This window comes from Lipophrys pholis (assembly GCF_963383615.2).
Source record: "Lipophrys pholis genome assembly, chromosome: 9".
NCBI classification, from domain to species: Eukaryota; Metazoa; Chordata; class Actinopteri; order Blenniiformes; family Blenniidae; genus Lipophrys; species Lipophrys pholis.
In genome coordinates this window covers 13,702,740-13,716,737 of record NC_137639.1, presented here as the reverse complement: position 1 = coordinate 13,716,737, position 13,998 = coordinate 13,702,740, and the positions used below count along the sequence as shown (strand labels likewise).

General features: G+C 40.0%; 1 protein-coding gene across 2 annotated transcripts; it reads left to right on the top strand.

The window, feature by feature from the left end:
* Positions 1-8,238: 8,238 nt before the first annotated feature.
* On the top strand, positions 8,239-13,791 carry LOC308114907 (maternal B9.10 protein). 2 transcript variants are annotated; one of them, XM_080472166.1, is made up of 6 exons: positions 8,239-8,381; positions 8,937-8,995; positions 11,196-11,373; positions 11,470-11,607; positions 11,829-12,108; positions 12,655-13,791. In XM_080472166.1, exons 3-6 carry the CDS (start codon positions 11,201-11,203, stop codon positions 12,880-12,882), a joined length of 819 nt encoding a protein of 272 aa, XP_080328292.1. In that variant the 5' UTR covers positions 8,239-8,381; positions 8,937-8,995; positions 11,196-11,200; the 3' UTR covers positions 12,883-13,791. The 2 variants fall into 2 exon arrangements, with proteins under 2 accessions (XP_080328292.1, XP_080328293.1); XM_080472167.1 differs by having other exon boundaries at positions 8,259-8,381; positions 8,878-8,995.
* Positions 13,792-13,998: the final 207 nt, after the last annotated feature.

Sequence of the window (13,998 nt, the reverse complement as noted above, 5' to 3'; positions counted from 1 at the left end):
ACAATCTTTTAAAGAACTCCCATGATTGATTGTCCAACTTGAAGAATATTGTACATTGTAGTAGTGAAATGTGACTCATCAGTTTTTCAACTGATTAACACATCAATGGTTCTTCAGATATCCTCATATTGTACTCTGTGACAATGAGTTTTAATTTCAATATATTATTTTATGAGTGACCTATAAAGGGTTAAATACTACATATTTTCTCTGGGTTGGTAGGGACCAAAGATGAGCCAAAAACCAGTGAATAGCCTAGTTACAATGATCCAGCCATCAAATGACTGCAAATATGTCATTTGTGTAGGTTTACAGCTAAATGTGTGAACAAACTAATCTTTGCTAACAAGTACATCCATCAATAACCTTTAAAGTTAAAAGCAGAGTTATGCGCACAGCTTGGTTACACTGCCCCCATGTGGCGAAAAGGGGATGATGTCCTAAAAACTCAGATTGGTTATGAAGTCAAGAGTGATATACTCTGCGTAGTGGAGTGTTTCTTTTACTTTCTACCTCTCTTTATTGATCATCCTGTGATGCAGGTGGAGGGCTGTTTCTGTACGTCTACAATGGGTTTGTCTTCTATTTTTTTTTTTAGCTTTAAATTTAATGAACCTTTAGATTTAAACATGCAGATGTTGGTGGTTACAGAGTCTAATGCTGAAAAGTGGAAATAAGCCTTGCTGGCCTGGTTTGTCTGCAGGGTGAGAAGCTGAGAAAGGCCATCTTTTTTAATCTAGAGAGAGCGCAGTGGTGTAATGCATTGCAAATACAAAGAGGTATCGACCCACTGGCAGGTGGGGTGGAGGGGTGGTGGTGATGGAGATGGGTGGGTGGGGGGACGTTGATAAAGGTCAAAGGAGGTGTGTGCCGCCATATCCTTTGTTAAAGAGGCAAATCTAAGTTCCAGAATTAAACACATTAATGGGGACCAGAGAGGAGGGAGACAGCGACTAAATGCTGAGAGAAACACTCCTCTCTCTTAATGCAGACAAACTATTCCCCCAGTCCAAGGACAATCATTACCTGAGGGGGAAAGAGGCAGCATGTGTGTTAGGGGAAGAGATGCTTATACTGGCGCTGATCTTGAAAGGGCCTGGGCGATCGATCGCATTAAGCTCCCTGCAAAAGAGAGAAATCAATACGTTTTTAAAGGCGAAGCAGGCTGCATGTGGTGTATGCGTGTGGGCTTCATTGATACCACCAGACATGTTCAGAGAGAAAGCTGCTCCTGAAAAAGAACTATCACATTTCAAGGTCAAGTGGTGTCATTTTCAATACTTATGCACACAGTTATGACACTGGTGAGAAATGTGGACGAGGAAAATGTGCGCGCGAGACTATAAAACATCACAGTTCAGGGATCCAATTATCACAGCAAAGTATTGGGCACAAATGACACATTGACAAAGCAAATCAATAGTGTATAAATGGGGAAAGTTGGAGAGAAATAGGTGAGGTCAATGAGGCCATATTGGGTTGGGAAACACACACACACACACACACACACACAAAAATGTAACTAGTGATTATTTAAAAAAAAAGTAAAGAATGTACATTAATGCAATCAGTCTTACAGTAAACAACACGAGTTGCTTTCAGAGTTTCAGCTTGGGAAAATGGAGTGGGAAGGAGGTCAACGAGACCAAAGAGGAAGAGGAGAGACAGAAGTGAAATGAAGATAGAGCAGGCAATTTCATTCTCATCAGTTTTCTAAACAATGGCAATCGATACAAAAGACACCCACTCTTGAACATTTTCTAATGTTCACCTCCCTGTCTTGTCTGTCTTTCTCTGTCAGGCACCATTATAGCAATAATTCACTCTTGAGTTGGCATCCGGGGCAGTGAAATCCAGTAAGAAAAATCCTCACAGACCTGACAGGCTGTCTCTAACTACCAACACAGAGGCGAAAACATAAATAGACGAAGAAATCACATGTCCATTCATTCTAACTTAGGGTCACAGTGGGCAGGAGTTGATCCCAGATGATCGTGGGGTACAAAGCAGGCACACCCTGGACGGGTCGTCAGTCCATCACAGGACTAACAGAGAAACAAACCTCGAACACAGTTTGTGAAAATTGCACACAACCAGGGACAACATGCAAACTCCATATGGAAACATTTACAAGCTTGGATTTTCACACCATGAGTGCTGACAACTTCCCCACCAGCCAGACTTAATAAAACCACAAGTTAAAAATATGCAGGGAGAAATCGAGAGAACGGTATATGTGCGGGGGTTTGTTTAAATGTATGAAATGACACTGACTGAAAGCAAATGAGGAGAGAAAAAAAAGGCGGTGCCGGTTTTCATGAAGCTGGTTTGAGTTTACATGAAAGCGAAGGCGTTTTTCAAAAAAAGTGCAAGTCTGCCCTCTAGTGGTCATTACGACAACACACAACTGGAGAGGGAAGTACAGTCATCCATTCATCCGTCTTCCACCTGGGATGGGCAACTGGGATGATTGTGAAAGCCAAAAGAATGTCATACTCAGTAACAAAGGACCAACTGCTGACCAAACATGCGTGCTATGATGATATATCAGGAAATGTGGCCCAGAAATTTCAAAAAATGTTCCTTTAATTTTCAATGTAATAGTGTAGGTATAGCCTATGCTGTGTTCAAATATGGATGAAATGACAGTTTTCCAGGTATAACCTGTGAGGCTTTGTATATTTTTGGAAATGGGTCAGTGGGCTGCTTAATACTGGAGTGGAGGTCAATAGTTAGCCATGTCTGTTCTGTGAGAACATGCAAACTACACACAGACAGCCCACAACCTCACTACAGCAAGCAATAATTGATCTATTTATATGTATTTATTTTAAGTGATGAACTGCATAGGAATACAGTTTTGAAGTAGTTGTATTTTATATTGTTTCCCCCTTTATTAATGTTATATCAACAATTATTGAATGAAGAATTTTAGCTTGTAATTTACGAACCTTGAAATTGTAGGTCTCTACATTTACAGTTAAATGTTTCTTACAACCACTAGATTTTCTCTTATCAGTGCGGCATGATGATGATCCAGTCGTTTAATGAAGGGTTTAGAAAAAGGGTGAAAGTCAAACTACACAAACACAGACAAACGTGTTAATAGGAATCACACAGTCATTTTCCCTGTAACTAAGCTCTGCAGCCTCTTAGTCTGCGTTGCTGTGAACTGCTGGTATTTATGGCTGCTTTATTGATCTTAAACATACTGAGTCACAGCTTGTTATGACTGCAGCACTGTGGCCAAAAGAGCAGTGGATGCATGACAGAGCTGCCATTTACAATCCTTTGAAAATAGCCCCAGATAAATTCAAATGAGAAAAATGCTTACAATACCTCAAGAAAAAAAAACAAAAAAACAGCATTAATCTGAAAAGCACACTGAGGATAGAAAGAGGCACGAAGGCCCTGCTGTGTAATGTAGCAGCTTTTAACCCTTTGAATGTAAACAAAAATTAAGTAAGAGCCCACATACTGCAGGAGAGCATGAAAACAAGCGGTGGGTACGAACAAAGAACTATTATTCAACTGCTAATAATACATTTGGACACACTTGTACCAGGTATTTTCCTATTTTTATTTTGAGATATTCAGTGGGTTGTATGTCAGAGCCAAACCTGTAGATACAGATACAGCAACTTTCTTTGGTGTATAGTTATAGCTTAACGTGTTATAGATTAAGCTGTAACTTAGTTATATGTTACATGTTACTTCGTTAAACTTTTGGAGGGCTGGGGATGAAGCAAGCGCACATGGACATCTCTGTATGTGTAACTACGTACAGCAACTGGAAACCAGTGTCTTCTCATGAGGAAGAGGTTTATTCAGTGATCACAGACTTAGAAGAAACAAGTTCTCAGTTCCTACGCTCCTCACCTGTGGAACAAATTTCCTGTACACTTTGGTCAGGCTTTTTAAAAAAAGTGTAGATTTGACTTATATTATCACTTTTATTTGAAATTGAAATGTCTTTTATATATATATATATATATATATGTATGTATAAGTATTTCTTCTTGTTATTAATTTAATGCATTCCAGTTCATTTTAATGCACGACTGAGCACTTGGTAAAGTACTTTGTATCTAAATGCTGCTATATAAATAAACTTGCTTCGCTTTATAATTGCCATTCACGTTAAGCCGCTGAGGTGAAACCGACGTAGCAAAATACACGATGAATAAGTAGAAGTATGTAGTTTCAAAAAATTATGAGGAGAATAAAATACATTAATCTGCTTCAAATATTCTCACAAAACTTAAATCTGAACTCATATGGTTAATGTGTGTGGAGAAGCTGGGAAAGAGTCTTTTCACCAAATGGGGGTATCGACACACAACCAAAAGAATAATACTTTCCAAAAAGCACCACTTTTCTGACAGGCATGGTTTTAAAAGACGCTGCATCGAGGATCTTACTCCTGCACAGTGAAATTACCTTTGAACACATGGGGGCGCTTTTGTCCGCATAATGCTTCCAGTCATGTTCTTCCGCTGCTTAAACGCCCTCGTCTAAAGACACGTGTGTCCAGAGATCAATAGTCCCCCCCCCCCCCCCCCCCCCCCCCCCCCTTAAATGCACACTTTTATTACACGTATGAAAACTGGACATTTTGCACGCAATATGCTTTTTGTTATGTGCACAAAGACTGTCTATGTACTCATTAGTACTTTTTGCCATTCTAAAACAATAATGATGACATTATACTTACACGCGAATAACAAAACACACACACATACACAGAGATAATATATCTCGTCTGCTTGTGTCCCCACAGCAGCTCATGTGATCTGCATGTTTGATTTGGAAAAGGTTTTACAAATGCCTGCTTTTCTTGATGCAATCGAGTTGAGAGTTAAAAGGCTTCCTCGGTGACCTACAGAGATTAGTCTTCTTACCTCTGGACCACCATGACCCCTATTTATGATTAACCATGACCATCTTAATATTCAGACAGGGTGGTTTGTTTTGCTGCACGCCTGTAAAACACCGCGCTCGTAGCAGACCACAGAGAGAAAAGCAAAGTTAAACAGGATATATTTTCTGCATTGCACAGACGAGCATAGTTTTTCCTTGCTAGTTTATAGTAATACTCTGATGCACGCTGGTTTGACGCTGACTGAGACAATGAATTAGAATGAAGCCCATTCATCAGGTCTCACATAAAGAACTCCCCCACCAGAGTGGTATAACCAGTATGCATTGCTTATGATGATTTATGTTGTCTTTTATAGCCTTGCCAGGTATAAATACAAATACATATTTACATGTAGTACTTATAATACTACTGTTGCTCTGGAGAATTTATGATTTTTCAGAGTAGTTTCATTGAAGTGAAGTACTTTGGAAATGACATGAAATGCAGTCAGATAAAATAATCTCTCTTGTTTTTACAAACCCCTAACGACTGAGTTTAATATAATTTCCCGTCATCTGACTGAGAGTTAAGCTTTACGAAAGGTCAGCAAAATCAGCCCGCAAATCTCGCAGTATTATTTACCTCAATGGAGCCGACAACTGTGCAACATTCTGACTGAATTATGTCTCTGCAACAGCTGCCTGTCAACCGCAGTCGTTCACCAAGTAACCGTTAATAATAATCGGTGTCACATAATTAATTTAAATCCTGTAAAAAAACAAAAACAAACAAACAATAAAGTAGTATTCTTTTGGATCATATCGAAGTAACTGTTAACTGTAGGTTCGACCGCAACGGCAAACCTTTTCGGTCCAGACAGACGGTTTCTGAGGCCAGTTAATTGTTTTCTCTGAGAAACTGGCAACACCATATCTGAAAGGAGGTGAGGTCGCCTCCCCTGATTATGATGCGATCCAATCACCTCTCCTTTAAAACGTTTTGTTGCAATTCACACCCCATGGAACGCTGATCTGAAGATCATGCTAACGACGCACACAAACAAACTCCTCTGTGGTAACAGCACAAAGCCACCGTTGAATACTATCAAATCTGATAGAAACCATTGTCAGGGTGGGAACTATGTCCTAACAGATTCATTAATGAACACCCCCCCCCAAACATGCCTCCTGGAGGAGAAGTGAGACTGTTCAGATTCAGATTCAACAATTAACTAAATAATCTCTGGGTTTTAGAATTTTTTTTTAAAAAGACGTCAGAAAGGGCAAAAAACATTCAATTCAAACATAACAAAAGTAACATAATCGCTGAAGACTCTCAGAACAAACAGTGTTCCGAGGTATTTGTGCTAAAAAATTAATAAGATGCAACTTTTTTTGGCAGAAACATGTCGTAGTGATCAGATGATCACTAAGACATTCACTAAACCTTAACCTATAAAATGTAATAGAAGTTACTTTTTGTTGCGTCAGACATTTTTTGCTGTTGCACAATAGAAATAATATTTTTTTTTAAAACCGCCACCACCTCTACATGTGAAGCCTGAAGAGTAAACTCTGGGCAGCTTCGAGGGTTCGCAGTTCAACACCAGTTTTCCTTTTTTTTTTTTTAATTACAATGTTGTGACTAACTGGAATGCAACATTATTCTAAGTTTGGAATTCTGGGCTCCAATTTAACTGTATCGCAAGAAGGTGACCTAGTTTTCACAGGTGACAGAAAAAAAAGATAACAAATGATTTAACTAATTCTACTTTATTAATCCCCTTGGGTATATTCCCTTCTTTTCCCCCTACATTGACCAACCCCGTTTCAAGGATGAGGAGGTGGAGCCACATTACGGAGCTCCGGGCAGTCGAGAGTTTTGCTCAGAGAGCCACAGCGGTGATTTCAGTCAACGACTTAGTTTTTCAGTTAAGAGAACATTTGCAGGAACCGTAGAAAAATCTGGTATAAATAGTGAACATGTTGAAAACTCTGGAGCCAGCATTATGCAACATGCATGCGCATTCCCGGTACAATTTGGGAGGGAAAACACCAATGTTGGGTGATTCCCGGAGGGAATTGTTGCAGATTTTAATCTCAGACTGGTCACAAAAAAGAAACAATTAAAAAAAATATATAATCTGAATGTATCAGGTGATTCTAATCATTTCAATGGTGAACATAGTTGTGGGCACAAGTTAATTCTTTCTCCTTGGTGGAATGTGAGAAAATAAAATAAAATAAAAAATAGGGGCTTTATTAATTTGCCGTTTGTATTTATCTTCAGATATATTCAACACTTTTTAGCCAGATTCCACGTCCACTCACATAAAACATAGACTGACTCTTAAATTCAGCATGTGATTTTATTTGGACCAAACAAATCTTAATTTAGTCAGCAAACTAGTTGCCAGTCAGTGACACATATACAATATAATCACACAATGTCTTAGTTTTCAATAAGTTACATAGTCCAGTTTGTATAGAGTTGATGTTTTGTTGAGAAAAAATGTCCCTGCAGTGAAATTGACTTAAAGTCAAAGTCCTTTCTGATGTGTACCGGATGATCAATTCTTATAAAAAGTATATACTTTTGACTTTTTTTTTTCAAATATTGTTTAGAAGTGTCAAATTCACTCAGTGCTATTTAATAAAGTGCGTTTGAAAGTGTTACGATTTCTCTGGGTGTTTTTTCAGAAATCACAATAGTAGTTTTACAGATGAAACAAGCCTGAAACGATTGCCTGCACACTTCTGAAGTGTCCATGATTTAAAAATGTGATTATTGATCAATTCTGAAAACGTGTAACAAATTCATGCCTTTCACTTTAATAATTCAATTTTATGTTGATCGGCTTTTTTTTTTTCTTTTTTTTTTTTTTTTTTGGAGATTCTGTGCAGAATAACATGTCTGCTTTCGAAAATAACCAAGATTTTCATCATATAACAAACATATTAATCTGATTACTAATCTACAACCTTGCTATAACTTATACAAAGATTGACTTATAGGACATGTCATCCTGCAATATATTTAATGCACTTCTTATCCCTAAAAATACGTTTAAAATGCAGGCTTTTTAGGCACAATGCAAGGCAACCAGGTTTTTGTATTTCTTATTTATTTTTTTACTCTCTCCCTATGTACTTTTCACTATCAGTTTCACAAAAGAAGATTTGTCAGGAGCTTCAATCGGGCATCGATGCGATCATTAATTTCATCAGGGGGTTGCAACGCCGCAATCTCGCACTCAGCTGCTCAACGTGCATGACCATATATGGGCGGGGCGGTGCTTGTGAGGGGCGGGGATCCTCTCAACTCGTGCTCACGGCAGTGAATAAAGGAAGTGACTCACGCTGACGGTAATGCAACTCGTCACAGAGCAGCACAACTTGGAAGGAGGAAGCAGCGTGCGCTGATCATAATAACTCTACACGCAGCAGCAGCAGCAGAGAGCGATCGCAAGAAGACCTCACACCACTGACGATATCTCCACTCAATACCTCCGCAAAACCAGGTGAGTATCTCCTCATCCACTTCCAGAGCTCATCGTGTTTTATTTATTTGTTTCTGTTTGCTTACATCGTTACTATGTAACGCGCAAAGCTGAAACACTTTCGCTCAGTTTCTGTTGTATTTTCATTCTGAGTACAACTCGTGGTCTGGTTTGCACGCTTTAAAAGTTTTCACACGGGAAACTTTTGAACTCGGCAGCGAGTTTATGTCAAAATACACACTTTGATTTCTTTGAAAGTAGACAACTGTGGGATGTTTCCTACTAACTTTCTGGAGTTCTACTAGGGGGGGTTTCCGCACCGTAACAACAACGATCTTTGTTCCAGCATGTGGTCAAATGTTTCCTTTTGAAAGTAGAGAAGGGTGAACAGAAAGAGAATTAATGATCGTTTAAAGTTTTCTGTGTTATCTTATTTTGTAGTAACATTTATATTCAGAGGCAGACAAGCACGTGCACCATCCCAGGGCCACTTCAAGCTTTGTTGTCTGCTCCTCAGGTTAAAAGCATGTTCACCCCAAGGGCAACACTGACTAAGTTGTAATCGTTTCTCTTCAGTTTTGGACCAGAAATCCCTTCGACAACCATTCGATTATCCCCACTGCACAAACCTGTATGTAAGTATGGCTCTTTAAAGACACAGAAGCAGCATGTAAACAACACCTGGAACTGACCACTGTTTGCTCCAAAACTCTGCAAACGTTTGCGAAAAGGCTTTGCAAGTAATGGATTACAAGTATGACTATAATCAAGTAGTATTTTTAAGTACATATTTACAGTAACGTGACAACTTTAATTCTACAGCTATTGAACTGTTTTTGTAGGTAATGTGTTTACTAAATAGGCATTTCATCCAGGTACAGCCAAATGATTGTGTGCTATTGGCAATGCTTTTAAATGTGGTTCACAAGTAACTAATACTTAATTTTGTAACAGCCGTATTCTGCTTGTTATCAAAATGTCAGTACATTTTGGTGCGTTCACATCTCTGTAATACCACTTTCAGGAAATGGCATAGCGAAAGTTAACAAAAGTGGATGCACTAGTGATCAAGTATAGTTTTAGAGTGTAGTCTGTAGCACAAATAGTCCCCCAAAGAGTTGTTTGAGTTGACATTTGAAACTCCACTCTCATCAGTTAGTCAGATACTAGCAAGCAAGTGAAGATCAACTAAACAACAAGGTGACTATCCTTTCTCCAAACGTCTTAAAAATAGCTGTAGGCTCTTTAAATATCTTACTCACATACAGTATGATTAACTGCTGCTGTGTTTTAGTGTGTGGCTTCTGTATCCATAGTGTCTGCTCTGCCACAACACTGTTTGCACTGGCCATCAGCAAGAGGGTGATTGAGTTTACTTTCTTGAAGGCAGTAGTGCAACTGGGCTTAAAACTGGGGGGGAAGAAAAAAAGCAATAAAATTGCATTTAATGCACATTATAAATCATGTACGTGCATTGAACTCGCAGTATTTCCTCTCACTATTAATATGTTGAGGGCCGATTTTTGAAGATGCCAAGTCTGAGTTGGCATAACAGGTTTATAATTTGTTTTATTCACATCTAAAATCACAGCAGTATCAGCAGCCCGGGATAATGGCAGCAGGTCATTATCAGACTCCGCTCAGCAAACACAGGCACAGCAAACATGAGATTGAGACGTTTTGGCTCTGCTCGTCTTGGCTCTCAACTTTTATAACGGCCCTGCAGAACTCTTCCAAAAGAGAAAACACTGAGTTTGACTTCAACCGCTGAAAGATAGGATGAGACTGTACAGCCTTCAAGTATAAAATATATCAGTTGTTTGCTCATTTTGTTTCAATACCACAGTGATGCTCCTCTTTACAACACAGAGCCTGTTTTGAAAGTTGTTAAAAATGCATTATTCAGGGGAGTTGGAGTACCTTAACATTCTTCACATTCTCACTAAAGCTCCACCTGGAAACACTACTAGAAAAACCTGTGTTTATGTGAGTGTGTCCAGTGAAGGTGCCGACCCCCTGGTGGGGACGACGGTCCGGGCCCACGTGAAATATGAAATGCCAAACCAAGGCGCCACCCCCCCACACACGTGCAACGACTGTTTACCTCACAGACTAAGAACCACTGTTTGAACATCTATATATAATATTTGACAACACACGGCTCGTGCAACGGCAAAACATTGTTTGTGATTTAAAGTTACGGCTACTTTTACATGGGCCACAAACGCAATACTACTTTTTAGATGTGGCTGTGGCCTCTCCTGCCACTGCAAATAATAATTTTCTGTCACAAGACATTACACAGGCTGCAGCAATAGTCGCAGGTTTCAAGCCACAATAACAAATTAACGTCTGTGCCTCAAAGTTCAAGGCACAACTTGTCAGGGGACAACAGCAGGATGTAAGCACACTCGGCGTTTGCTAACTCAGCTGCAAAGTCTGAATTGCCTTGGGCTACGCTGAAAACATTCCTCGTTGGTCAGGCTGACACTGGCACTCAACCTAAACAGACATGCTATCAGAAGATAAACAACGCGGCACTCAATGGATTTGAATGTCCAAATGCTTGCATGTCAATATGGCGGCACCCGTTTTGCCTATGTATGGCTTTTTGTCAACAGAGCCCAGGGCGATGCCTGTAGAATGCCGAACTGTTTCACGAGTGCGCGACTCCGAGCTCTCATGCCAGTACAAAAAATTAAGGCTGAGGGAAAGGCGTTCCTCGCGACTCATTGAATTCAGTCCGTTTGTCAAAAACACACACAGATGATTGGGGTGAAGTGGCTGCTGATCTCAAAGTTCTTCTTTTTTTTTTTTTTTTTTCTACATCTACAGACATCATGAGACGTGAAGTGAGAGCTGCCGCAAACTTCTTCAAGCGCCTGGCTATGACACGGGGCAAGCTTGAGCCGGCCAGGGCCGAGCTGTTTGCTGAGAAGCTTTACCAACTGCTGTGTGAGAAATATGCCGGCCACTGGTTTGTTGAGTCTCCCGCTAAAGGCCAGGGTTACAGGTAACTATAGCCATTGAATGTAATTTGTACCCACGGGGGTATTGTATTCTTAAAGGACAAGAAACAAAGCAATGTTTAACATCCTAACTTTCACAGATGCATTCGGATAAACAAGGTGTCCGACACCGATGAGGTGATCCTGAAAGCCTGTGTGGAGAGTGGGGTTACTCTCAGCAGCCTGGGACTTCCGTCTGAGCTGACGGTGTGGATCGACCCTCTGGAGGTTTGTGTGAGGTGAGTCAGCGGCTGGCGCGTTGAGGTCAAAAGAAAAATACAGACACGCTCCATCATGGAGTTTTTAGTCTAGCCGGGAATCATGAGTGAGCTGTCGTCACGACTTGAGAACAACAAATGGAAATATTTAAAGGGGGGGTTAAATCAGGAACCTGGTTAATGATTACATTTAGAAATGCATAACTTAAACAGTTCTCTTTTTTCTTTCTTTTTTTCCACAGATCTGCCGAGAGTGGCAGGCCTTTCTCCATTGCGAGATTCAATCGCACTGACGGAGTGGCTTGTGGCTCACGTGAGCCACTCAATGCCGACACCTCGGATTATCATTCCGAGACCTCTTCTGATTGCAGCTCCATTGTGTCCAGTGACATAGAGGAAGACCACAAGGAGATCAAGGAGAAACGAGGAAATGCAGTGCCGGTCATCACCAAGGTGGCTGTGAAGGGCACCGCCTACAAAATTGCTATGGTTCCCAGGATTCGTCCCCGTCCCCGCCATATGGTAATTTCTCCAACTGTTTGAGCGCCACCTGTTGATACTTTACACATTCCTTCTCACTGATGCTGTATTTTGACAGGGCACACCTTAAATGGATCATCTTGGTGTAATTGTTGCCAAAATAACTGGGAGGGGGGAAAAAATGCACCAAAATGCCACATTTCTGTCAGCAAATGACTCCTTTTATATTGCTGTGAACTTCAACTGTAGATACTCACATGTGACGGCTGTGCAGTGGATTTACATCGGAATACATTTCTTTAATATCTGATAGTTTTTGTTATTCAAAAAATGAAATGTAAGTTGTAGTACATGGACATTGTGACTGTTCCTTACTACCAGTATAATGTGACAACTGCTTTGCAGTATCGCTGTAGACTTTCACTCATAAAGATCTTTGCTTGGTACATCCCATTCATAAAAATGACTTAACTATTTAATGCTTCTAATTCTTCTCACAGCAAGTGTGTTCAGCTTCAATGCATGTACATTTTCTGCAGTCCCCCCCCGCCCCCGCCCTCCTTCATCTCTCATCTCCTCATTGTTCAGGTCTCTCATGGTGGCCAGTACATGCACGCCCATCCTCCACCACCACCAGTGTGGACTTATCCCAAGCCCACTCCTGTGTTCCTCACCCCAGTGTGCGCACCGATGATGCCGCCGCCTCCTCCTCCGGCTCACCAGCAGGTTTATGGGTACTTCGTCCTGCAGCCCCAGTCTCCACAATTCGTGGTGCCTCAGGCCACCCTGCAGCCGTGGGAGGTCTCCATGGGCTAGCCTGGCAGTCCACAAGCTCTGAGGTGAAGAGTGAAGAGAGCAACATCAGCTCCTTCAACTGAGCCATGTGTGGTCAAGTCACTTCACGCAAACCGATAACCTCTTAAACTCTAAAGTTTAAAACTGTTCATTGCACAGTCTGTTTTAATTTCTTTCTTGTGAACTTGTGAGTGTAAATTGTGTTTTTAATGTGGCATATATGCTCATTGTCTAAGATGTTGTATAGTTTAAAATGACTTTTGTCACACAGGTTGGGAAACTCAGGAAATCTTAGCAATAAATTTTATGCCACACGTGTGTTTTTTTTATTTTTATTTCCCTTCTTTTGTGGTATTCATCTCTTCTGGTTGTTGTTCTTGTTGTTGTTGTTGTTAATTCTAATGGATTCACAATCAATTATAAAATGACATTCAGGGTTTTAATGTACTGTAGCATCAGAGATAATATTTGTACAATAAGAAGGATGTTTTTTGTTTTTACTTAACACATTTTTAACAAAAATGCCTCTTGTAAATTTTAGTCTCACCTTTTTTTTTGTTCTAATTTATTCCTCCGTAAATGAATTCATGAAGTTGTGTGTTTTTGTTCAACTGTGACTGATATATTTAGCAAATGTGACTTCACAGAACCCAGGTGGGTTTTCAGAGCCCTCTTTGTTCGTGAACCACACTGCTGTATATCTTTCATGGATGTGTGCTCACTTGAAGCTACTCTGCTTTTTAAAATGACCATTCCTCTCATTGATATCTGCTAACAGCTTTATACAGGTCTTACACAAATGCTTAATTTCACTTGATGTAATGATTTCCTTAAATGTTTATCTGTTACCCCTTTCATCTTTATGTGTATGTATACCTTACAGCTTTTGAATTGGCCTTATTGCAGCAAAAATAAATCAACTTCTCACTCAACATAAACTGTTTTTTTTTTTTTTTTTTTTTTTGTGCGATCACTGGAAATAACTTGTCGTCAAAGCACTGATGCTAAACAATCCATTAAACAAGTACACAATGTGACTACTTTATACAGATCTTGAAACTTAAAACCTGAACTCAGAAACTATACAAGCCCTTTTAAAATCATATAAAAGAATAAGAAATACACAAAGGTGGACTG